Source organism: Pleurodeles waltl, chromosome 3_1, assembly GCF_031143425.1.
Source record: "Pleurodeles waltl isolate 20211129_DDA chromosome 3_1, aPleWal1.hap1.20221129, whole genome shotgun sequence".
Classification (NCBI taxonomy): domain Eukaryota; kingdom Metazoa; phylum Chordata; class Amphibia; order Caudata; family Salamandridae; genus Pleurodeles; species Pleurodeles waltl.
This window is the reverse complement of record NC_090440.1, coordinates 607407943-607435313: the sequence shown is the minus strand read 5'-3', so window position 1 is coordinate 607435313 and position 27371 is coordinate 607407943. Positions and strand designations below refer to the sequence as shown.

Sequence of the window (27371 nt, the reverse complement as noted above, 5' to 3'; positions counted from 1 at the left end):
TATTTAAAGGCAGCCCCCATGTTAACCAATGAGAGGGATAGGCCTTGCAACAATGAAATCCGAATTCAGTAGTATTTCACTGTTAGGACATGTAACACACATCAGTGCAAGTCCCACCTGTAACATACACTGCACCCTGCCCATAGGGCTACCTAGGGCCTACCTTAGGGCTGCCTTCAATGTATAAAAAGGGAAGGTTTTAGCCTGGCAAGTGGGTACACTTGCCCCGTCAAATTGACAGTTCAGAACTGCGCACACAGACACTGCATTGGTAGGTCTGAGCCATGTTTACAGGGCTACTCATGAGGGTGGCACTCACACAATTTACATAGAGAGCACTTGCACTTTAGCACTGGCCAGCAGTGTTAAAGTGCCCAGAGTACCAAAAACAGCAAAAACAGAGTCCAGCACACAGTCAAAACATGGGAAGCAGAGGCAAAAAAGACAGGTTAGACTATGCCAAGGATGCCCGATCTAACAGCAGTTGTGCTTCCTGGGTCCCTTTTGCAGGAGAAAGGAACAGAGGGTGAACACCTGCTTTCTGGACTTATGCTTCATAGTGGCTAAACATCTCATCACTCGCAGATGGAAATTCCTGGAACCTCTGGCGGTCACAGCATGGGAACCTTTGATGCTTAACTGGGCACAAGGAGAAAGTGTAGCCCTGCGCAGAGAAGACACACTCGGACTAAGAAAATACCCTATTGCTACCCACTGGGACAATATTGTACATAGTATGTACTCTAATCATTTGTCTGCAATGAGCATAAACCTTGATACAATAAATGAACCTCCGGAAGCACAGACTCCACCTGTGGGTTGATGACACTGACTGAGTCCAATTATGATGTTCCTCACACACATTCTGTGTGATCACATTAGCAGCACATATGTTGTATAGTAAATATCAGATTTGAAAGTAGGCTGGACTGGTGACAGGCAACCAAGCAAGGGGTTGTTAAGATGTTATGTTTGGATTTTGTTACTATATATTCACCAAACCATGTGGATTTGCTTCTAATGTCAGCTATACTGTTATTGACAACCTGCCTTCATTACTCTTTATAACAGGAGGTGACACGCAGTCACTCTATTTGTTATCAGGCATATGTAATGTGCTTACATGATCCTAAGTTATAGTGCTATGCATGGCATATTGTTCCAATATGTGCATATGATTGTGATTCACCAGTATTATTATTTCTGCATGATTAATATATCATATTGTCAAGATTGCACGTCATCATGATGCCCACTGTACACTATGGGACCCACCACTTGATGCGTCTTTGTATTGTAAAATTTGAAAACTTTGATAAACAGATTTTTTTTAAAACAGAGCCCTATTGAGAATCGATAATCTGCTTGATATACCTGGTTCCCGCTCAAACATGGTCTCACTCTGGTATAACATGAGAATCAGGGTTCAGGGAGCTTCCATGTTTTGGACCTCATGGGCTTCGAAGGGTATTCACTTTTTGAGACACTTGGCCTCCCAGAAAGACCTGCTCTCCTTCAAAGAACTGCAACAGCAATTCTGGCTAGCAGACATAGATTTTTTGATTTCCTTAAACTCAAGGCTAGTTTATCCAAAACTGAATATTCTGATGCAAAGTCCGTCTCTCCTTATGATTATTTCTTCCTTCAATAAACACGGCCATCAAGCCTCTAAATTTGATCACCTGCTGACATACACAACCACAGTTATGAATTCGAAAATTATGAAGAAATGGGACCCCTTTGGTGTGATTCCCCCGGAAGTCTGGGATCTGATTTGGAAATCAGCGTTTCTTATAATATCACCCATTCCTATTGAAAACAAATATTGCCTCCTCCACAGAACCTTTTGGACCCCATCTCATCTCTATAAATTGTGTCTCAGAAAGGATCCATCCTGCTGGTATTTCAATAAAGTGAACGGTGAAGTCAACATCTGCTCTTCTTTTGCAGCGCAGCCTGACATTTTTGGGACCAGTTATTCAACCTTATTCGCATCCTCTTCGGAATACATTTGAAGCGAGACTCCCTCTCTCTTATTTAAGGGTTTCTTGGCCCAAGAATCAAATTGCGTGATGATCATCTCCTGTTAGATATCTCAATGACCGCTGCATGTAAGTCTGCCCTCAATAATTGGAAAAATACAGCTGCCACCTCTTTTAAATCCTGGCTAAACTGGGTTTCTTATTTAAGGCGTTCCGATAGTGTATACCTACAAAGCTCCCCGTGGAAACCACAGAGCAGGTCACTTTGGCCAACCCTAGACAACTATTTTGCCAACAGCAAGCCCCATGAACTCTTCAAAATATATTGAATGGGTCATTCAACGCTACTGTCTATGTAAACCCGTATGACTCACTGCCGTGTATTTGCAGATTGATATCGAAGTCTTTTACCTTATTCTCACCTCTAAGCTGTCATGCCTACAGTCACAATTCCTTGTCTCAGGCCTTTTTCTTACTTCCCTTTCTTCTTGTGATTTAGACTTTCCTGTCTACTCAATTCCATCTTGATTTTTCAGCTAATTTGTTTTATGGTACTGTTTCGTTTTTATCATGACAAGTATTGGTATGTAACCACATTTTATTTCTTTTTGGTCTTTCCCATCCAAGTATGCTTCCGGATGCTTCATGTCATTTCGTTTGTTCCTTCCTTTTCTGTTTCTTAAAAACTCAGTAAAGATTATTGAAGTGATTGGCCTCAAAAGGGATGTGTTAAAAGCGCCATGAAAATGCAATATTTCAAGTATGAGTAGAAAATCATAAGTGGGAACTCCTATGTCTGATGTTGGAAAATGTCACACACATATAATTTTCGGGTCGCAATGGGAAACACGCACAGTTAAAGCCAAAAGGTCTGGCTTTGGCAGAGCGTATGCAAAAAAACACTACTTGCACAAAAGGAGTACATACATTCACACATGCACAAACAACAACTGGCACACAGATTGCATGCGTACTTGCATGCTTTCATCTGTGTGTGCCTTTAAACCTGTTTTTAGTGCTGGTGTGGTGCATGTATGCCGTCTTTGTGCCTGTGGTCTCTATGAGATGTACGTGCATGAATGTGTGACTGTACATTTTGTTCTTGTATATGTTCTGTGTGCATGCATACCTGCCAGTAGTGTTGTTAGTCCGAGCAAGCACAGTCAGAAAGCTAGACCTGATGCCTTTGCTAATGTTTGTTTGTTTTAATGTTACCGAGTGTCAAATAAGTCAGTCTGCAATGCATATGAAGTTACTTTTCATCAGTTTTCTACAGTTTTCAGACACAGATGAGGATTTAAACTTGCTTCGTCTAGGCCTGGCCAGTGATTTTGATTTGAAGGGTTTCTGTGGTGTGTTTTTGATGTTCGATTTATAGGTGTGCTTAATATCGCGTATCCCTTGATACTTATGATTGTATGACTAAATTTTGACCATAAAAAACACATTTACATTGAAATTATTTCATTAATTTAGTAACAGCTCAAAGCCAAATACATCATTATCACAGAAAGTTTATATTTAATTGTAATTAGTCTTTATAATTTAAGACAAAAATGTATTTTGTTACAAATACTCTATTTAAAAACATAAAATATAATAAAATAACATCTAAATATTACTTTCCTAACTTTGTTATTCAAATATTGCACATACCTAAAAAAAATCTATAAATAAAACATATATTTTAATATAATATTATAAAGTTCAACATACAAAAAAACGAAATATAAATATATGAGGTTTGTATTCTATTTTGAAGAATAAACAACTGGTAAGCATATATATATTATTCATTTAGAAAACATGTAAAATCATTCAATCATTATAAATAATATTTAACGATCTATAACAATAAATAACACTAAAAAGCAACACATAATTAATTAAAAGAAATAATAATGTAGTTAAAGATACCCAAAGCATCTTGAAAAACTAATTTTTTGCTGATGCCCTTTTTTGTCAGCCCTAGGACTTTGTGCACTTTACTGCTGCTAAACAGTGTGGAAGTGTGTGTGTTCTCTCCTTTAAACATGATAACATTGGCTTATACCTAAATGGCATAAATAATTTTCTTGTAAGTCCCCAGCAAAGTGGTACTACAAGTACACAGGGCCTGTAAATTAAATGCGTTACCGGGTCTGTTGGCTGCAGCACTGATCGTGCCACCCACTTACATAGCCCTGTAAAACATATCTCAGCCCTGCCATTGCAACTTGTATGTTCATCTTTAAACTGCCATTTTGCCTTTACAAAAAAAAAAATGTTTGCTAGCTTAAACCATCATTTTCAATACAAATATAATACACCTAGGGTAAGGGGGCAGGATAGGGGGCAGTGTATTAAAAAGTTGAACATTTACTTTTAATTTTTACATGTGCTGGTAGTAAAAAACCTAATTAAGTTAACTTATTACATTTAATAAGTGATAACATTTAATTGGGAGCAGTTAGGAATGTTAAGTTTGGTGTCTAACAAATTGTAATTTCAAACCCTCTTTAATGGTAAAGTCAGATTTTCAGTCACAATTCTGAAGATTCTACTGTTAGAAAGTTTGCATTTTTTGTCCCTATCATTTGGGGTCAGCTGCCTGTGGCTTGGGTCACATGACTAGATGTAGCTGGCAGTTGGTCTTTGTGTATTGCTTTCAGATAGTGAGATAAAGGAGCATAGGTGTTGTCAGGATGGGCTATCTCTGGCTTGTTGAGGGGGTGGGGCTGTCATCTACCTTACTTGCATATCACAAAGGCTCTTCCAGAACACACTCACAAGGGGTTTGACACTAGTCTTTTGTGACCCCAGGCATGTTAAGGACAAAGCAGGGAGGCAGAAAAATTCCAAATACTGCTGGAGGTGGAATCATCCAGAACTATTCTCCCACTCCAAAGTGGGCACCAAGTATATATAATGGATCCTGAGACCCAACTCTTCAATACACCTCTGAACCTGTGGAAGCCTCAGACAGGCTGCTGTGCTGCTCTGAAATAAGAACTCCTACTCTGTTGCCCTGCGCCCCTGCGTCCCTGCTGCCCTGCACCTGAGTGAATGGACTGGACATGCATTTTGAAATCAGGACCACTAGAGTGACTCCAAGGACTATGCTGGCCTCCTGATCAGAGCCTCAGGGACAGAAAAGGCTCTAACCACCTTGAACCAAGCCCCTGTACTTTTCTTGCTGTGAGTCCTACTCCTCAAGTGGTGCAACCACAGTGTTGGACCCTTGGAAGTGGGCCTGGAGGGGCTCTGCCTGCCCAGCTGTGGTCCTGTGGAGAGAACTTACGCAATGCAACACATCTCCTCGCAGATCCGCTTCAGAACTGCTGCTGCGTGACTCATTCCAGATGCAGGACCTCGCATTGCAGCCCCCAAACCCCTTGGAACTGCTGCCGTCCAGCGCAAGCTAGATGCAGGCCTCTGCATCGCAATTCCCTCATCGACGGCACCCTCAAAGATGAAGCAGGACTCCGTATTGCCATTGCATGAAGGATCCTAGAAGCTGGATCTCCCAATGTTCCGCAAATCAGGATTTATGGTACTTTGTTCAGGCGGCCTTAATTGATCCCTGTATCCCATGCTCTATTGCAGTAAGGCTGAGCTTGTGAATTTTTCTCAGCCCGGGGCAATCAAACAACCCCAGCTGGTACTTTGTGCTTCTAGTCACTGTTTTTTACCACATCTACAGTGCTACTAATTGGATTTTTGCTATTTTAGTTTCAAATAATTTATTAAATTGTGCTTTACATTAATGTGGGATGTTCCCTGTGTTGTGTTCTTACTTTATTCCTTTCTGAAGTGCTGCATAAATACTTCACACATTGCCAAGTTAAGCATGACTGCTTGTGGCATGCTACCAGAGGGTTAAGCACAGGTAAATTTGGGGGGGGGTTTGCTTGTGATTTCACCCTGACAGTGATTGTGACGCTGCTTGAGTAGGGAATCACCTCCCACATCCAGTAACCCAATGTCCAACAGTACCCTAATACCAATGCAAATCATCCAAGAAAATAAACAAATACCAATTCATATACAATAGTTTAACTATAAACCTATGAGCATTGGGGAAATGCACACAAACTCAATTCTAACACACATTGAATAAAGTACATTCACAGGAAGGAGCGAGATTCACTATTATAACTGCAGTCTAACAAACAATGGAAAAGTACATACATTGGTGAAGGAGGGGTGGAGGGGGATAGGTGGGCCTATTATTTACTATTCCAACTCTAACATTTTCAAATATAGAAAAAATGAAACAGTATTTTTAAAAAATTGCTAATATCTCAGAATCTCATGTTTTTAAAGTGTATTATATCGATAACAATAAAAATGAACAGTATCGCCACCAGACATAACATACACATACAAAATAAAAGGACTATAACCTCGTATGCTAAAAATTATTTTAATTTTTATTAAACTTTAATTTGTCTTTTTTTTTTAAGTCTAAGCATTCCTTAAAACCCAAACAACTCAAAAAGTGTGAACAAAGAAACAAAAATAAAACTTGTAAAAATAAAACAATATCATAAAATAAAAATGTAACATGTTAACAATGTACAATAAATATTATACATTTTAAAAATATCAATACACACCAAAACCCCAAAAACCATAAATGATATACATCTATTTTTGAATATTAAAAATAATTAAACATATAAGAAAATAGTTTCCCAAAAATGTTTTGCACAATGAATAAAGTAATCAACTATTACCAACGTATGTATGTTTTATTGAAACACTACATATCCTGTCTAATCAATCCCCCAATAAACCTCATAACCCAAAATCTAAATGTATAAAAAAAAACTTTATTATACATATGCACAAATTAATAACAATAGAAAGCCACATAATAATAAGTAACATTAATTAATGCCCATTTAAACACGCTACTCATCCAACCCTGCAATAAACTCCACAAGCCAAAATCATACATGAATAAACTTAAAAAAAATACTAATTCTATAAACAATTAAAAATAACACCTAAAAATCTCAAATTAATCCATTAAAATTCATTGATATATGATGCAAAGAAGTTACCCAACCGATCTCCTAATAAGCTCAACAGCCCAAATCAATAATTGTACATTAATACAGTGTTAATTAAACATTTAAAATACATTTCACAAAAACAGAATGAAATACAAATTTAATACTATACAATAAAAACAACTTATTTGGAAATGGTATTATAGTGAAGCATAGCTTAGACTTCAGTACTATTGTTTTAACTATTAAAAAAACAAAATATACTTACATTTCATATTTTTGTCTTCAATACTTTTGAAGTTACAATATTATGATCAAGATGCTATGGTAGTGTAACACACCATCATGCACCCCCAGCCTCAGGTTTCCCACATTGAGTCAAAGGTGTTTGGCTGATTGGGGGGGGTCCCTGAATGCTGCCCTCCCCCTACACTCCTAGAAAAAAATCTATTTGGACCACAGGGCGCTGCAGTTCGCATGTGGGTGCTGCTTCGTTGCGGTCCCCGAAGCACTTGGAGTGCTTCTGGGTTGCATGCCCTCGGTGCACGTGGCAGCCCCGCCAATAAAACAGGCTGTGAGCGGGTCTTTCTCTCCCACTCGCCACCCCACAAGGATACTTCCCGCTCACCTGGGGATACCCCAGGGGAGTTTTCTTTGTGTCGAGGATGTGGGACTTATTTTGTTGTTTCTCTCCCCTTTGCAGGTTCAGGGCACTCCTGTACGCCCTGCATTCCTACACTTCGGCAGTCATCAGCACAGCCGCCTTGTGACTAGGTGCAGCACGGGTTCCAGCTTGGCTCATCTGATCTAGGTATTTTCTTACTTGGTGGTGGTTCTGGCAGGGAGCTACTGTTGCTGCAAGTGAGAGGGGGAATTGTGGGGGACAGTTTTGTTTGTGGTGATTCATGAGGTTTTGTTAGGAGGCAATTTGTGGCATCAATAGCGTTTTGCAGGTGCAGGGGTGTTTTTTGGGGATAACTTGTTGAGTAGCATTGGGGGTAATTATGGGCTATTGTGTGCTGCCTTTTTGGCAAATGAGGGGCCATTTTAGGGGAGATTTGTTTTCGGTTATGGGCATTATTTCTGCCAATTGTTTTAGTCTTGTTGACTGCTCTAGAGTAATTTTCTCCATTTGCTCGGGGCGGCTAGTGCTCATAGCGCTGGACAAGGTCCTGACACAATAAGCAAGTCCTCTCAATTGTCCAAGGGTGTTGGGAGGTAGTCTTTCCTACATTGATACCTTATTTCCTTGTTTGCTTGGGGTAGTGGTGCCAGGAGTGGGTTTTCTGTGTTATGACTGGATTGCTTGTATGCATCTCACTGTTTGCTGTTGTTGCCGGGCTGGCGTGGAGGTAATGGCTGGTGGTGAATGTAAAGGTGCTCAGTGCTCTCAGACTGAGGTGCTGTTAGAAGCATTGATGTGTAGAATGGATGCTGTGGATGATGCGTAGGCTTTGATGAAGTCACAGCCTTCAGGTGTGCCTGCAGAGCCAGTAAAAAGAGACCTGAGAAATCAGGGTTTTCTCCTAAGGAGGCATTTCCCCGTGGCCCAGAAGAGAGCCTGGGAACGTGGTGTACGGAAGGGAGATTCACAGGGGCAGGCAGCAGCTAGCCTTGGTACATCGGGGTGCAGAGCTCTACCCCAGTGGAAGCACCACTGGTCAATCAGACCCCTGTGGTGGGTGACTCAGGCCAGGTAGCAACTCAAGGGAATCTAACAGAAGTGATGGGTCCTACGACTGGTGGTGGTATTTGTCAACACCAGGACAGTGCGCGCTCTACGGGCATCTAGAATGCAAAAACCCAACACTCGCAAGATAATGTAATTCATGCATTGTGATGATATGTTATTGTTTAACCTTTTGCATTGCAGAATTCCATCCAAAAGATTCATTTTTAAGGTGCTTATAAATACTGTACATTTGCAATGTATTGCTGCAGACATTCAGAGTGTGTTAGGGTGTGGTCCCTTTCCAGGGCCTTCTAGAGACTTTCCCTGCAACATGCCTGGGCGTGGTTCTAGGCTGGGCCAAGACTCTATAAAAGAGAGTCAGCCCAACTTCCAGTGCTCACTATTCAGAGGTCCCGGTGCAGAGCAGCAGCTTCTTCCTGAGCTCCTGTCCCGGCGGCCTATTTGGATTTTCCAGTCTTCTGCACTCTTCTCTCATTGGTGATCACTGTTTCCAGGCGGTAAGACGGTGTTTGGACATTTCCCAACACCGTAATTGAGAATTTTCATATTCTTGATTTTAATTCTTAAATGAATAACAGATTACTTGTGTGCTGCCATTTTTGACATTTGTATGGTGGTTTGCAAATAGGGAGGACACGCAATTGATTCCATAAAGATTTGACTTCGTTATTACATTGTTGTTCATTGCGTGCTGATATTTCTTGACATTTACATGATGTTTTACGAGTTGGCAAGACGTGCAACTCGTTTCATGAGCATTTAACTTTGTTGTTCATTGCGCGCTACCATTTTCTGGCATTTACATGGTGGCATTCGAATCGGCAACACGCGCAATTCTTTCCTTGAGTGTTTTTTCATGTTATTCATTGTGCGCTACCATTTCTTGGCATTTGCATGGTGGCATTTGAATCGGCAAGACACGCAATTCTTTCCCTGAGTGCTTTTCATGTTGTTCATTGTGCGCTACCATTTCTTGGCATTTGTATGGTGGCATTTGAATCGGCAAGACGTGCAATTCTTTCCTTGTGTATAAATAATGTAAATTACTGTGCGCTACTATTCTAAGACATTTTCTTGGTAGCATTTCAAGTTGACACGTTGCATGATTTATTCCTTGAATCTACGTTGTGTGATTTCATGGTGCACAATCCTTTATGGTGTTTAATACTCATATAAAAATCTGCAATGTGCGCAATTCACTTCCCAATGTCTTTTCTGAGATGAACACAACAATACCAGAGTTCTAGATGTAATGCTGTGTGTTCCTGATATATATTCTTAAAAGGAGATTCATATGGTTGTTTAGAAATTGCTCAGAGTGTTTCCTGATTCTCATGCTAAAGAAAGTACTCAAATCTGAAAGTCCTATTTAACTTTTCCTGTTTCCTCCTCAGGCATTCGGTCATCTAAAGCCTAGTCAGTTTTAGGACTATTCTAGGGTTGTTCATGTTTTTCGGAAAAGACGAAGCTTAGAGTTGTAGCATGGTACTGATTTCATGAGATGTAATTTTGATGTTGTGTTTTAACCTTTTGCTTCCTACAGGTCTCCTTCCCAGCTGTTCCCGTCCTAATCCCCTTTTCCCCACTTGGACTCTCTTAGACTCTGTGATAAATCTAATCAGAGTATTGGAGTTGTCTTGTGGTGGAAGTGTTGGGAACGTGCACAGACTCCGAGGATCTGGTGACTCTGACAGAATAGTGAGCCCACAAATTATTATCCTCCTGGTTTGTGTATGTTCTCAGCATGGCCACACTGGACGAGCTAGTCAAGGCTATCACCCAGCTCCAGTCAGAAGTGGTATCATCAAAGGATTTGACAAATAGTCTAGCTGAGAGGGTGAGTCAGCTACAGAATAAGGTTGAGAAGAAAGAACAAAGTCCCACAGGTGTGTCTTAGCCAGGTACTTCTTCTCAGACTTCTGGAGGTAATCCGACTAACATTTCCCTCAATGTTCCTTCAACCATTCCTTTAGCTCCCCCAGAACGCTTCTCAGGTGATCCCTTGAAAGCGCAATCTTTTCTGGTTCAAGTGGAATTTCACTTCACCTGCAGACCACATACTTTCCCCGATGCCCAGTCTAAAGTAGCTTTCTTGTTGTCATATCTGTCTGGAGATGCAGCTACCTGGGCTATTCCTCTTGTGCGTAAAAATAGTCCCCTGTTGTACAACTGGAAAAAAATTGTTTGTGAATTTGAGAGAGTTTTAGATCGTAGAACTGTAACACAGTTAGCAGATCGTAAATTATTAGACTTACGCCAAGGGAATCAGGACTTAGCGGGTCATTCCGACCCTGGCGGTCGGTGGCCGCCAGGGCCACCGACCACGGGAGCACCGCCAACAGGCTGGCGGTGCTCCTACGAGCATTCTGACCGCGGCGGTTTAGCCGCGGTCAGACGCGGAAAGCCAGCGGTCTCCCGCTGACTTTCCGCCGCTCGTAGGAATCCTCCATGGCTGCGGAGCGCGCTCCGCAGCCATGGAGGATTCCGACTCCCCCTCCCGCCATCCAGTTCCTGGCGGTTCTCCCGCCGGGAACCGGATGACGGGAGGGGGAGTCGCGGGGCCCCTGGGGGCCCCTGCCGTGCCCATGCCTATGGCATGGGCACGGCAGGGGCCCCCGTAAGAGGGCCCCTAAAAGTATTTCAGTGTCTGCAAAGCAGACACTGAAATACGTGACGGGTGCAACTGCACCCGTCGCACCTTCCCACTCCGCCGGCTCTATTACGAGCCGGCGTCATCGTGGGAAGGGAGTTTTCCCCTGGGCTGGCGGGCGGTCTTGCGAAGACCGCCCGCCAGCCCAGGGGAAAACTCGGAATACCCTCCGCGGTCTTTCGACCGCGGAGCGGTATTTCGGAGGGGGGAAGTCTGGCGGGCGGCCTCCGCCGCCCGTCAGACTCAGAATTAGGGCCTTAGTGTCATATTTAGCCAACTTTAATCGGCTGGTCGCTGAGACATCCTGGCCAGAAGAAAAACAAGCGGCCTTGTTTTACAGGGGACTCAAAGAGGAGCTAAAAGACATCTTAGCGCAAATCGACCCACAACCTGCAAACTGTCAAGCTTTAATAAACCTTGTCTTGAGGCTTGATCATCGTTTAAACGAACGAAAAGGAACGCGTAAAAAGACTGAAAAACATTCTAGGCATGCTCATGATTACAAAGACTCAAGAACTCCGAGAGAAAGAACGCCGGAACCGATGGAAATTGGAACCATCAGGAGACCTTTGATCAAAGATGAAAAGGACCTACGCAGAAAAAATGGGCAATGTCTCTATTGTGGGCGGAAAGGTAATTTCGCCAAAGATTGTCCAATCAAAACAAAGAGCAAGCGAGGCCCAGTTCAGAAAGTTGCAACCAATGCATCAGTCGAGTCGGAAAATCTAAAGCACCCAAGTTGCAGAGAAGGGTTGCTCTTGGGTGTCACCGTGGATCCTTCACAATCCAAACATCTAAAATTGGGAATAAGAGTTCAGGTCAAGAAAAATACCTATTTTAAGAAGGCTCTAGTCGACTCTGGGGCTACCGGAAACTTTGTTGACGCCCAATTGGTTCGTGCATGGGGGATCCCATGTATTGAAAAGAAGACCCCAGAAACCATCCAGGCAGGTGATGGAAAACTCTTGACTGGAGGTCCGATAACTCTTCAGACTGTCCCCTTGACAATAATTTGTGAAGGTAAAAATCAAAGAAAGAAACATAAAGAGGAACTCATCCTTGACGTGATCCATGCTCCCCAGTATGGGATCATCCTTGGCTTGCCATGGTTAACTCATCACAATCCAGAGATTAATTGGGCAGAACGAAAGATCGTGTTCTCATCAGTGCTATGTGAAGAACATTGTCTCCAAAGGACTCAAGAATCGGAAGTTCGCCATTCTTACATAGCTACCGTTGCAGAGAAAGAAGTTCAGTTGCCCAAACAATATTCGTCTTATGAAGATGTATTTGATGAGAAGGAAGCAGAGAACTTACCTCCTCATAGATCTTATGACTGTCAAATTGATCTAGTCCCAGGGGGGATACTTCCCAACTGTTGTGTGTATGCCCTGTCAGAACACGAAAATCAACATTTACGAAAATACTTGGATCAATTCTTAGAGAATGGTGTCATCCGCCCCTCTAAGTCTCCCACAGCTTCTCCTTTGTTTTTTGTTCCAAAAGCGAACGGAGAGCTTCAAACTTGTATCGACTATAGGGGCTTGAATAAAATCACCATCAAGAACAAATATCCTTTGCCTCTAATTCCGGTCTTACTGGAACAAGTAAAGAAAGCAAAAATCTACACAAAGCTTGATCTTCGAGGTGCTTACCATTTGGTCAGAATGAGAGAGGGTGACGAATGGAAAACGGCATTCAAAACAAGATATGGCCTTTTTGAATACACCATCATGCCTTTTGATCTGTGCAATGCTCCAGCAGCATTTCAATTTTTCTTAAATGACGTTCTTAGAGAGTACCTCGATATCTTTGCCATAGTTTACATTGATGACATTTTGATCTACTCAGACAATGAGAATGAACATGTTCAACATGTCAAGAAAATTTTGGCAGCCCTTCGTAAACACCATTTATATTGCAAGCTAACCAAGTGTGAGTTTCATGTTACCACAGTTGAGTTTTTAGGGGTTATCCTTATCCCTCAAGGTATGGTGATGGCAGAAAGGAAAGTAAAAGCCGTATCTGAATGGCCCATCCCAAAGACTGTTCGTGATGTACAATGTTTCCTGGGCTTTGCAAATTTTTACCGGAGGTTCATCAATCATTTCTCCCAGACAGTGGCTCCAATTACTAAGTTATTAAGAAAGAAAGAAAAATTTGTATGGTCCCCAGAAGCAGACCAAGCCTTTTCAACTTTGAAAGAAGCTTTCTCCACTGCCCCAGTCTTGACTCATCCAGATGCGGATCGACCTTTCATAGTGGAAGCTGATGCTTCAGATGTGGCGATAGGAGAAGTCTTGTCACAATGAAACAAAGACACTGGTCAGCTTCATCCTGTAGCTTACATGTCTCGGAAGTTGAACGAAGCCGAACAGAACTATGTCATTGCTGAAAAAAAGCTTCTGGCGATTCGTGACGCCTTTAAAGAATGGAGACATCATTTGTTGGGAGCTAAATATGCTGTCACAGTGTATACTGATCATCGAAATCTTCAATTCATGAGTTCTGCCAGACTTTTGACTCCTCGGCAATTACGCTGGATGCTGTTTTTTGCAGAGTTTGATTTTGTGGTAACCTTCCGGCCTGGTAAAGATAATCGCAAAGCTGACGCCTTGTCCCGCCAAGAGTCTACCACATTGCCTGCAGTTCAAACCTCCAGAGCTATCATTGCTCCTGACAAGGTCCTATGTATCATAAAAACAGAAGATTTCTTTGAAGACATCCGCAATTCATTCACTGTTGAAAAATGGCAGGCGTGGGCCCAAGCAGATCCGAAAAGATCAATCAAGCAAGGATTACCCTTTCACGATGCTCGTTTGTTCGTGCCCACTACCAAACTTCGCAAGATAGTGTTTCATTGGTTGCATGTTATACCTACAGCAGGTCACCCTGGTACTCCTAAAACTCTTGAATTAATCCAACGCTATTTTTGGTGGCCTACCTTAACAAAGGATGTAAAAACAATGGTAAACAACTGCGAAGTCTGTGCTTGCACTAAAACAAGTCATTCAAAACCAAAAGGGTTGTTACACCCACTCCCAACCCCAAGTCGTCCGTGGGAACACATCTCTTTAGACTTTATTACAGGTCTGCCAGTGGTTCAACAGCATTCAGTAATTCTGGTGGTAGTAGATAGTCTCACGAAATATGGACATTTCATTGCCTATAAGAAATTACCCACCTCTAGTGAACTGGCAACTATCTTACTGAATAGAGTGGTTCGTTATCATGGACTGCCAAAAGTGATCCTCTCCGATCGGGGATCGCAATTTGCCTCCAACTTCTGGAAGACATGGTGTAAAACACTCCAAGTGACATCTACTCTATCTACTAGCCACCATCTTCAAACAGATGGTCAAACGGAGAGACTAAATCAGACTTTGAAGCAATACCTACGTGCTTACGCTGAAAAAGCACTTAATTCATGGACATCAATGCTCTGGTTAGCTGAGTTAGCCTACAACAACTCCTTCCACACGTCTACTGGCGTTACACCCTTCTTTGGTTTGTTTGGCTATCATCCTGACACCTTGCCCATCACAATTCCTCAAGAAAGTTCTCTCACTGCAGCTGTGTCAGAAATCATTCAACAGTTGCATCAAACTCAGAAATCGATTCAACAACATTTAGAAAAAGCCACAAAACAAAATACAAAAAGCATTATGACAAGAATCATTGTGAGGGACCGCAGTATCAACCTGGTGACAAAGTGTGGCTTTCCACAAAACATATAGACTTCAAGAAGAAGCACATGTTCAACCACAAATTTATAGGTCCTTACACTGTTCTTCAGCAAATCAATCCTGTGACCTATAAACTACAATTGCCAAAATCATTATGGATTCATCCAGTGTTCCATACTTCCCTCTTAAAAAAGGCAGTCCAAAAGGTCCACCCTCATCCAGCTCCTGTTCTAGTACAGGGGGAAGAAGAATATGAAGTCAAGAAAGTGTTGGACTCTAAACTGAGAGGGCGTAACCTATGGTACTTAATCTCATGGAAAGGTTATGGCCCTGAAAGTAATTCATGGGTTTCCGCATCTGATGTTCATGCTCCAGTACTTGTGAGATGCTTTCATCGTCTCAATCCAGATAAACCAGGCCCTAGAGCGCGCCTGGGAGAGGGGAGTACTGTCAACACCAGGACAGTGCGCGCTCTACGGGCATCTAGAATGCAAAAACCCAACACTCGCAAGATAATGTAATTTATGCATTGTGATGATATGTTATTGTTTAACCTTTTGCATTGCAGAATTCCATCCAAAAGATTAATTTTTAAGGTGCTTATAAATACTGTACATTTGCAATGTATTGCTGCAGACATTCAGAGTGTGTTAGGGTGTGGTCCCTTTCCAGGGCCTTCTAGAGACTTTCCTTGCAACATGCCTGGGCGTGGTTCTAGGCTGGGCCAAGACTCTATAAAAGAGAGTCAGCCCAACTTCCAGTGCTCACTATTCAGAGGTCCCGGTGCAGAGCAGCAGCTTCTTCCTGAGCTCCTCCCGGCGGCCTATTTGGATTTTCCAGTTTTCTGCACTCATCTCTCATTGGTGATCACTGTTTCCAGGCGGTAAGACGGTGTTTGGACATTTCCCAACACCGTAATTGAGAATTTTCATATTCTTGATTTTAATTCTTAAATGAATAACAGATTACTTGTGTGCTGCCATTTTTTGACATTTGTATGGTGGTTTGCAAATAGGGAGGACGCGAAATTTATTCCATAAAGATTTGACTTCGTTATTACATTGTTGTTCATTGCGTGCTGATATTTCTTGACATTTACATGATGTTTTACGAGTTGGCAAGCCGTGCAACTCGTTTCATGAGCATTTAACTTTGTTGTTCATTGCGCGCTACCATTTCTGGCATTTACATGGTGGCATTCGAATCGACAACACGCGCAATTCTTTCCTTGAGTGTTTTTTCGTGTTATTCATTGTGCGCTACCATTTCTTGGCATTTGCATGGCGGCATTTGAATCGGCAAGACGCGCAATTCTTTCCCTGCGTGCTTTTCATGTTGTTCATTGTGCGCTACCATTTCTTGGCATTTGTATGGTGGCATTTGAATCGGCAAGACGCGCAATTCTTTCCTCGTGTATAAATAATGTAAATTACTGTGCGCTACTATTCTAAGACATTTTCTTGGTAGCATTTCAAGTTGACACGTTGCATGATTTATTCCTTGAATCTACGCTGTGTGATTTCATGGTGCACAATCCTTTATGGTGTTTAATACTCATATAAAAATCTGCAATGTGCGCAATTAACTTCCCAATGTCTTTTCTGAGATGAACACAACAATAACAGAGTTCTAGATGTAATGCTGTGTGTTCCTGATATATATTCTTAAAAGGAGATTCATATGGTTGTTTAGAAATTGCTCAGAGTGTTTCCTGATTCTCATGCTAAAGAAAGTACTCAAATCTGAAAGTCCTATTTAACTTTTCCTGTTTCCTCCTCAGGCATTCGGTCATCTAAAGCCTAGTCAGTTTTAGGACTATTCTAGGGTTGTTCATGTTTTTCGGAAAAGACGAAGCTTAGAGTTGTAGCATGGTACTGATTTCATGAGATGTAATTTTGATGTTGTGTTTTAACCTTTTGCTTCCTACAGGTCTCCTTCCCAGCTGTTCCCGTCCTAATCCCCTTTTCCCCACTTGGACTCTCTTAGACTCTGTGATAAATCTAATCAGAGTATTGGAGCTGTCTTGTGGTGGAAGTGTTGGGAACGTGCACAAACCCCGAGGATCTGGTGACTCTGACAGTATTCTACAAAATGGCAACAGATTATGGGTATCAGGTCATGCCTACGGTAGGCACGGCCCAGCAGGTCTTGCTGACTAATTTAGTGAGTGTGTTGCCTTGGCTCTCCAAGGGGTGGGAATCTTGTCTGCCTCCCTGGTAGTGTGATCTCTTGATGGTGCTGGTGATGGGGATGATTTGGAAAGGGCCAGGTGCTTGATAGTGCACCTAGATGGAACAATTGTTGGTCAAGGGTTAAAGGGGACTGCAGCTTCAGTGGGGGTCATAGTAGGGGCCGGTGGGGTGACACTGGTTACTTTGACAGCCCCCCAGGGTGTCAGGCAGAATCAGTGGTGTTTGCTTCTACAGCAGGAGTTGGTGGGGCCCCCTCTCAGCCAGCGGTCCAAGTACCCGCAGCATCAGGTGCCTCACTGAGAAGTATTACACCCTGGGGGGCTCTGCAGTCATCGTGACTGCTCACCCTAATCAGGAATCTGTGATCTCAGATATGGGATCTCCTTTGCCGGTCATTGATTTGGGTGATGTGGGGTCTGAACATGAACATCTGAGCATGCATGTCTCAATGAGGTGAAGGAAGTAATCTGGAAGGGGTGGACATGGATATTTTTAAGCTGCTGGTTTATAAGCCTGAAAGAGAGGAAGTCAAGCGCTGTAGGGAGTGTTCTCACTCCAGGAACTATGGCCATTGTTCATACCAAAAGAAGATAGAGGAAACACTGGTGAATTGGATTGGAGGCTTCTTAACTAACTAAGCAATTCTGCCTGAGTGTTTTAATGATTTGGTCTCCCACCTTGCCTGTTATCAAAATAGTATTGTGTGCGCCCATGACAAAGATGGTGGTTAAGCCTGGAAGGACTTCTATAAGAAGTTCAGGAGGAGTATGTCCACCAGGTCAAAGTTAGCATGAGATCAGATGGATGTCATCATTAGGCTGCTCTAAATAAAACCTCACAGCATTGAAGCTACTGCTAGTCAGCCCTTTCGTGCAGGGTCAGAGTCTACTGGCAGTCCGGGAAGGCAGAGGGAGAAGAAAGGTGCCTGTTTGGATTTCAACAAGCGAGCATGTACTGGGTCTACCGGGACCTGTCAGTTCAACCATTGTTGCTCATTCTGTGGTTTGGCATCCCATCCAAAGCCCAAGTGCTTTAGAAAGTCCAAGTAGAAGAATGACAATAAACAGGAATGATCAACTCAGTTTTTACAAAACTCGCTCACCAATTAGTTTGATTGCAGTGGTCCCATTTCTTAATGTATACAATAAATTCTTGGCAGCTCAGACACTGTGTGCAGGTTTCAAGGAGGGTTTCAGGATCCCAGCGGAGGATTATGTGGGCTCCTCTTATTGTTTGAACCAGACGTCGCTCATGTCCAATCCTGGGATGGCTAAGGCAAAGATTCCGAAGGAGTTGACTCTTGGTAGGGTGACGGGCTCGTTCGACGCAACCCCTCTTTATGGTTTTGTCTGCTTTCCCTTGGGGGTGGACCCTAAAAAAAGCCTGGTGACTTTAGATTGATACATAACCTATTAGCTCCTAGGGGGCAGTCAGTGAACGAGGCCACTGATAGTGCTTTATGCTCGGTGAAGTATGCTTCCCTTCATCAAGCGATCCAGATGCTGAAGGTGCTCATGCCTTGGACCTTGTTGGCAAAATCTCACATTGAGTCTGCTTTCTGCCTACTTCCTGTACACTATCGGAATTTCTATCTGCTGGGTTTCCAATTTGAAGGAACATTTTATTTTGTAAGTGTAAGCCTATGGGTTTCTTTGTTTCATGTTCCTATTTTGAGAATTTCAGTACATTCCTTGATGGGTCTTCAGGTGGAGATCAGGGCATCAATGGGTGTTGAACTACCTCAACGACTTTCTCTGTCTGGGGCCGCCCGGAACAGGGCAGTGTGCTGAGGCCTTGCGGTCTTTCTTTCTGTTACTTAATGGGAGAATTTGGGGTTCCACTGGCTCAGGGCTAGATGCTGGGGCCTGCGACCACAACTGAATTCCTTGGAATAGAGTTGGATTCTGTGGTGGGAGTCTTGAAATTTCCATTGGAGAAGCTAAATGCTTTTTCCAAGCCGTGCATGCATGTCTAGGGGCTAGGATAGTCACATTACATCAGTTATAAGTCTTGGTTGGGCAACTGAATTTTTCCCTGAAGATCATTCCCATGGCACACCTCTTTCTCCTGGTCCATTGTCCAAGCCATGTCTGGCCTAAAAGTGTAGCACCACCACACCAGGCTGTCCAGTGAGGTCGGACAAGATATGAGGATATGAGAGACATTTCTGCAGGATTTTAATGGGACAGTGGTGTGGCTCCAGGTAATGTGTATTGTCCTGTAGACAACCTTGAGTCATTATTAGTTCACCAGCCCCGGGTTTGGGGGCCTCTCCTGGTCCATGCTGATGGAACACCTTTGACCAAATACCAGTTCTGTAGAATACCTAATAGGGCCCTGCAGGTGGTGGGGTATAACCCTGCAGAGTTTGGGTCTCACTCTTTTAGAAAAGGCACAGCCACTGTGGCAACAGCAATGGGTCTCTCTGGCTTGGCTGTGCAACAAATTGACCGGTGGTCTTCAAGTTGCTACAAGCGCTATGTTAGATTGCACATATTGTAGCGACTACACCTGATCCCTATATGCTCATCCTCCTTTTTTCTCTCATTAAGATGCAGGTGGTGGGCTAGGAGAGCCAGGTAAGCAGCTCGATTTCTTGGAGGCTCCTGTCAATGCAGAGGCGACTGAAATGACAGACATGATGGTTCTGGGCCACTCTTATGTGTGGAGTGCAAAGGAGGTTTATTTTGCAGGTAGTTTCACTGCCTGGGTGTTACGGGCAAGTTACCGCCTGTCCTTTTATGGTCAAGGAGGGCTGTGGCTGGCCCACTTGAGGACTTTGCTGGACAAGTTGTTACTCACGGGTGCACACCCTCTGGGATCATCATAGTGCATCATGGTGGCAAAAATTTGGTATACATCATCCAGAAGCATCTGTTTCAGCTGCTAATCGCTGAGATTAGTTGGGTGGCAAGTCAGTTTCCTCAGGCCTTGCTGGAATGGTCCAACATCATCGCAAGGTTGCAGCGGAGGGCTGCTAACTCGGTCAGGGCCCTATATGATTCAGTGAAGCATAAACAGCAAAATTTGTAAGTTATTCAGATCACCCAGGCTGTTGTCCATATCCCATGGTTGCATAAAAGGTGAAAAAAATGTCCTACAAAGATTGGTAACAAGATGTTCCTTGAGAACCTGCTGCCATGGTTAATCCACTGCCCTCAAAATTATGGTTGATTGGGGGTAGGCAAGATAATAGAGGACCTATGCTGGCCTGTGGTTTAATGAATGGTGGAACAATTGGAGTCCATATAAGGCATACCTTCTCCTTAAATAAACATGACAGCGATGTTAGGGTGTGATGCAAGGGGTGCTGGCAGGTACTGGAATGGAGGATTCAGTGGCACGGGGGGAAAACTGGCAGCTGGTCCTTCTGGCCAACCACCCGCGTATGTGCAATTAGCACTAAGTTAGCACTGGCCCTTGGGGGGAGGGTTAGTAATGGATGTAGGCAGTGCCTGAGGTAGGTAACCTGGTGGACAGGCACCTCACTTGAATACCAACATTTTGATACCCAGGAACAGTTTTAGATAGTGCTAGGAAATGTGATGTATGGCATCTCTCTTAAGGCTAGTCATCAACATCTGTAAATAAAGCTGTAAATATGAAAGTTTATCATGTATAAACATTGGAATGTTGTGTGATTTTTAAATGCAAAAGTTTTGTTATGTTTTATTAAATATTGCTGGTGGTTCACGACCCTTAACCCAAGAGGTGTATGAAGTTTTTTCCCAACTGGGTTGGATGTGGTTGGTTGTGCTGGTGGGAGGATGGTCTATTGACAATAGGGAGGCCTCAATGATATAAGGCTATATAACCAGTGAGTCTAGAATGTCTTAGACCCTCTCACGCCAAAGTACATGTTCAAATTCCATGTATTAAAACAAGTAGGAGCAAGCATTTGCCATGCAGTCTCGCATTTGCTCGAGTTAGAGGTGCTGGTGTTGAAAATTCCTAGCTGGACTTTTCTTGCCACATAAATTGAAAATGTAAAGTAAAATAGTTTAAATAAGCGTGTCAAATCAAAGCGCCATGGCCACCGTGAGCGTGAAGGAGAGACACAAAAGTAGAAAGAAGGTCTCTCGCAGTCAAACATATCAGTAAATATGCAATTATCAATGTAATAGCGTCGGTGCCCAAGGTGGTAGCAAAACCAACCTTAGGGGCGACAACCGTAAAGTATTTACCAATGTCATCAAAGGATTTTTTAAAGGCAAGCCCACAAACGAGTGAAGGTAATGGGCGTGAGATGGGGGTGGTTAAAAGCCCACATAGATACCAACACATCAGCAAATCAGCTTGCGCGCTGCTATGCTCGACCTAAAAATGCCCCCTGAGATGCGTAAGACAGCTTTTTTTCTTTCAGTGGTGTGACTGACAGAAGAGTTCTAAACGTTTCTTGAGACTTCGGTTATTGGGAATTTCTCTTCCAGGAGATCACAACGGATTTTTTTAGGCTATTGAGGAATGATAAATTTATGAGACGAAAACACCTTCTCCAGCATATGTGAAGTACTCACAAAGTTGACCCCTATTGCAGCTCCTTAATACCTTTTCAGTTTGCAATGCAAAGAAAAACAGGAAGTGTGGTTATGCACGTTTTCACAGAGGAAGTTGGAACATACTTTTTTGCTGACCTAATTTTACCGAGGAACAATTTGCTGAAATAATTCTTTCCAGAAGAGCGGATCAGTGTTTAAACAAGGGTAGTGTTGCTTCCATTGTTTTTTATCACCCAAAAATTACATTTACTTCTCCTTCTGCATGTGACTCCTCTGTGTGACGGGGAAAGCATAGACAAAAAGAGGACGCCTTAAAGTATATACAAAACATATTTTAAATGATGACCATGAAAAAATATGGTGGCAACAACTGTAAACTGAAACCACAGACATTATTGTCCAGAAGCAAAGAAAATCCCTCAGTTTAATTTAAATGACACCCACCACTTACTGGCAACCACTTATCATAGTTTGCAAACCTGATTTAGAGTGAATCTTCTGCAGAACTCACAAACTTCTTTGATTAAAATGTCCTAGGAGAGAGCTGAGAACCCAATGTAAACAAATACACCAATGCAAGAGCAAGCCAACCTCTAGTCAAAATGTTAATGCTCACCTTAAATTCACTGGTGACTTTAACAATTACGCGGGACTTCTTATCCCAAAGAATGATCACTGCGCTTCTTATCTCGATCACAAGATAAATGCCGCTTTCATGGACCTTGTATGTAGACTTGATGCCTGTGTCACATCCCCGCTCCATTAATCGCTTGTCATCTAGAATCAATGCACAGCTCTACCAGGGGATAAAAGCAAACATACCAACAATGAGTCAAAATTAGGAACTTGACAGTCAATGCTACCTTGTTCTACTGTGTGCAAACAAGCGAGAGGGCTGTTGATGTCTCTCTGGAAGGTGCTTTGCAACTGAATGACTGTAACGTGTATCCTACCAAGAAGTCATCTTTAGGTTTTTTATGAGAGGGAGTTTGGGGTGCTGAGATGAAGCTATTTGGAAAAGCACCTTATCCTTAGAGGTTTGGGAGCTTACACCTCTAGTCCTTTGGATACAGGAATAGATCACAGAATTTCTGGCGTAACAGACTGGGGTCCTCTACGGTCAGAGCAGACAAAGGGCCTGATTATTATAGTGCTATGAAGAACCAGTTTATATTAAATCAATGCCCAGGGCCAAGGGTAATGATGCATGGGTGAGTTTTTGCAGGTCTATGGATTGTGCAAGAGACTGTTGATAAGAGAATGGCACCCCCCCATACACACACACACTGTAGGGGTTCCACAAGCAGGCTCTTAGCAATGAGGCACGTTATGGATAAAATAAAAGGTAAGACTTCCATGAACATCATGCAGGTGGGAGTAAGGTCCTTGCTTTATGAGTGATGGAAAGAGTGTTTTACTCAGACCCATTGATAGCTGTACAATCATTTGATTTGCATAAATCATCATGTAACACAGTATTCAGTACAAATGAAAAGTTGTATTATGTGAGGTTCATTTGATCATTTATTTAACTGCTGTTTTTGGTTACCAGTCCAAACCTGAAAGTAAGACTCTGGGAAAATGTAACAGTAGACCATTAGAAAAAGGCAAGTAATCCATATACAATAGCCAAGAGAAGTGCAGTACATAAGTTGGAAAAACAATTATGTACTTTTAATACTTTGTCTAAGGCATAGCTAGAGGTGAAAAAAAAGCATTAGATTGATGATGAGCTAACTGATGGGTTGGAAGCTGCAAAACTCCTGAGCACTTATGACATAATGTCTGGCTGCTGGCAGATTGCCTTAACGAAGGGGGCTAAGGAGAGGTCTGCATTCTCAACTCCAGTGGGCCACTTCCAATTTAGGATTATGCTCTTTGGGCTGAAGAATGTCCGTGCCACCTTCCAGAGGTCGATCTATTGGGTCCTGGCTGGGATGGAAGCTTTAAGTGCTGCCTATGTGGATGACTTTGTGGTCTTCAGCTCCAGCTGGGGGACCACATTTTCCACCTCCAGGAAGTGGTTCAGGCCATGCATAAAAAACACCTGTGAAATTCCAGGAAACTGCTCAAAACTGGCACACTTTACTCCTCGATTTGAACCGCAGACGTCCTGCATTTTAAATAATGAATACTCTTGGCATTGTAAATGGGAAGCTTTTTTAGGTGAACCGCATCCCCCACCGCCCAGCAAGACATCAAATCTTTCTGGAACTTGAAACCAGCCACCACACAAAAACCACAACAATCTGACCCTCAGAGACGTCACAGCAAACAGCTCTGTAATGGTGACCTCGACAGGGGATGAATCCCAGCTCCTGATAAAACAGGATTTTGTCATGTGTCTAACAGATTTACAAGAGAAGTTGGCAACAACGCTCAAAGAACAAATTTAAGTGGTGAGAAGACATGCAAGCCACCCTAGTGGAACAAACAAAAATACATCCATTTAAATGGGGATGGTGTAGGCAGGAACAAAGAGTAAATATCACAGTGAGAAGCTAGTGTCGAAGAAACTCAATTGGCATTATAGATGGTGTCAGAAGAACTGGACGACCTAAAGAGGAAATGCAAAATTCTGGAGGGCAGCTCTGGTAGAGATAACTCCAGGATCAGCAATACCAGGGAGAATATGGAAGGACCAATTATGGGAACAGTTAGTGTTAATCTATTTAGGGTCATCCCTGGAGAAGATGCAACAGATGACATAGGGATAGTGAGAGGACACAGAGGGGGCCCACTGCACGTAGACCCCGGCATATGGCCAAAAGACATTTTGACAAAATGAAATGGCATCTGAAACCAAAGACAGGAATCTATGTGCTGCTTGATGTCAAGGAGTGGTCAGATTTGAGGGCTGTACTATCCACATATTCTATGATGTTTCCCAAGCATCTTTAGCAAGAAAGGAAGCACTGGCAGAAATAACAATGACACTTCGAAATATATTAAAAATATATAAGTGAGCATATCCCTTTGCACTGATCTTCACAAACAACGGGACAACACAATCGAGCAAAACAGTGGAAGAAGGTAGAGACTACTTGGGCCTTCAGAACACAAGCCCTCATCCGATAAGTCCACTGGAGGGAGACCTCATCCAGCAGGTTGGAGAAGAAAACAGCAGAAGACTAAAAGGTGTGAAAGCAAAACAAGCAGCAAAGAGAAACTAAGTGACATGAACAATTGCTGGATAACAATCCACAAGCATTTGGAAAGACAATGTAAAGTGTCACAATGATATCTAAGAATGTGGGGTGTGGTCGCTGGTGATGGATGTGGCTTTTCCATCACACAAACATTTGTTTGTACTATGGTTGATTTGGGAATGAGGGAGGATGAGGTGGGAACAAAACCACAACCCAATCCCAAAGGTGTTATTATTGCCCTGTGTTGAATTTTTAACTAATTGTTAATCTTCTGCTACAGCCAATCTGATAACAGTACATTGTTTATCAAATTGCTATAATAGTGACTTGTAATGTAAGAAGCTGCACTCCCCTATAACAAGACAAACAGTGTGAGGGCCAGATGAAGAGAGATATCTGACATAATATGCCTGCAAGAAACTCACTTATTGACAAAGGATACATTAATGTCACTCAGAGTATGTCACTCAGACTATACCCCACACCGTTTTTTTGTCATAACTACAGATACCAAAACTACAGGTGTACTGTTAGTATTAGACATGCCAGCCTTAGAGTGGGCTTCCTCCCAGAATGTTGCCTTCCTCCTCCGTTTTTGTGCTGATCTTGTTGTTGCTGGCCTTAGGACTCTGTGAACCTTACCACTGCTAAACAGTGCTGAAGAGATTGTGCTTTTTCTCTAAACATGGTAATATTGGCTTAGCCCCAATTGGCATGTTTAATTTACTCATACATCCCTGGTAAAGTAGTGCTACATGTTCCCAGGGCCTATAAATTAAATGCTACTAGTGGGCCTGCAGCACTGATTGCACCACTGAAACATGCAGAGCCTGTGTGTGCAGTTTTAAACTGCTAACTTGTCCTGGCAAAAGAAACCTTTTGCCAGGTCCAAACCTCACTTTGTAATAAATGTCACTTCTAGGGTAGGCCCTGGACAATCCAGAGGACAAGGTGCAATGTATTTAAAAAAGTAGGACATGTACATTTATGTCTTACCTGCCCTGGTAGTGAAAAACTCCTAAATTAGTTTTTCCAGAGGGCAAGGTGCAATGTATATAAAAAGTAGGACATGTACATTTATGTCTTACCTGTCCTGGGAGTGAAAAACTCTTAAATTAGTTTTTTACTACCGCAAGGCCTATCTCTCCAATAGGATAACAACGGAGTTGACTTATTACATTTTATAAGTGTCATTTCCAAATGGGAAGCGATAACCAGTTCATGTTAGGTGTACCTGGCTGGACCATCACTTTCATAATGGGAGGGGAGATGTGCAGAGCCCCACTTACACCTGCATACCTTTTGTAGTTAGTCTGGAGACAGGGTAGGGAAGGCAGGATGCCTGGGGACATCAAAGGGAAACCTATAGAAGCTTCTCCTCCACTTTAAAGGCATAAATATTACTAGACCTCAGACACTAGATCTTCAGAACACTTCTTGACTTGTGGATACTATGGCCAGGAAGAAATACCACTATGCTGCTACAAGGACTGCCACTGTGCTGGACTGCTGCTCTAAAGAAACTACTGTACTTCTGTGCTGACCTGCTGCCCTCTTGCTGGGGAAGAAGAGGTGGACCTGCAACTTCATCCTGATCCCACTACCTAAGACTGTGTCAAAGGGCAAGGCTCCCTAACCAGCTCCTGGACCAAGCTGTAGTGAGGGTGTGGCTCTGCACTCTTGGAATCAAAATTCGGAGGGTGCAGCGCTGCAGAGGAGATGGAAAGGTCATTTATTCTACACAACCTACTCAGCTTATGCAAGAGGCGCTTTGATATGGGTTAGGGAGGGGGTCCCATTCCACATCACTAACACACTGACGGATCCCGATGGGCGCTTCGTTGTGGCCTCCGGCTGCCTGGGGGGGCGGCACATAGCGCTGATAAATGTATATGCACCTATCAAGAAACATGGCGCGTTCCTTAGCCAATTATCGAATACATTAGCACCTCACATGCTACATGCGGTATTAATTGGGGGAGATTTTATCTGCGTGGCCAACCCTGGCCTTTATAGATCCCACCCACTGCTGTGGGATTCCTCAGTGAACACGCTAGCTAAAAAATTCCTAGAGTGGCAGACAGAGTGGCAACTGATAGATATTCTCAACCCAAATGCCAGAGAATACTCTTACTACTCCACAGTGCATGACCTGCATGTGCGGCTCAATACCTTTTTATGCACTCTGGAGGTGCACATGCAGTCACCGGGAGCGTAGTACTTGGGGAAAACTATATCTGATCACAATCCGGTCCTATTGCACCTATCATGGACACAAGACATCTCACGAATACCCATATGGCGACTAAAACCAGACTCACTAGACGATCCCGCATTCCGCGAAAAGATTATGGAGCACATCACTCATTAAATTACGGATAATGAACCCACTGCCCCCTCACCCCAGACAATATGGGAAGCATTCAAGGTAGTAGTGCATGTCCGTTGCATAGTATTACATTACCCTATATACCAGTACAACCTGTGGGACGGAAGCTGAGATACAGGATGTAGGAAGTTGGC

At 42.9% G+C, this 27371-nt stretch overlaps 1 protein-coding gene across 1 annotated transcript in view; it reads right to left on the bottom strand.

Annotated features, from left to right (window-relative positions):
* The window catches only part of LOC138284363 (mucin-2-like), a 1502605-nt gene that overhangs the window by 1041409 nt on the left and 433825 nt on the right, over positions 1–27371 (bottom strand). The window contains exon 23 of the mRNA XM_069223056.1: positions 22316–22495. Coding sequence (XP_069079157.1) covers positions 22316–22495 — 180 coding nt within the window. The remainder of the gene's footprint in view (positions 1–22315; positions 22496–27371) is intronic.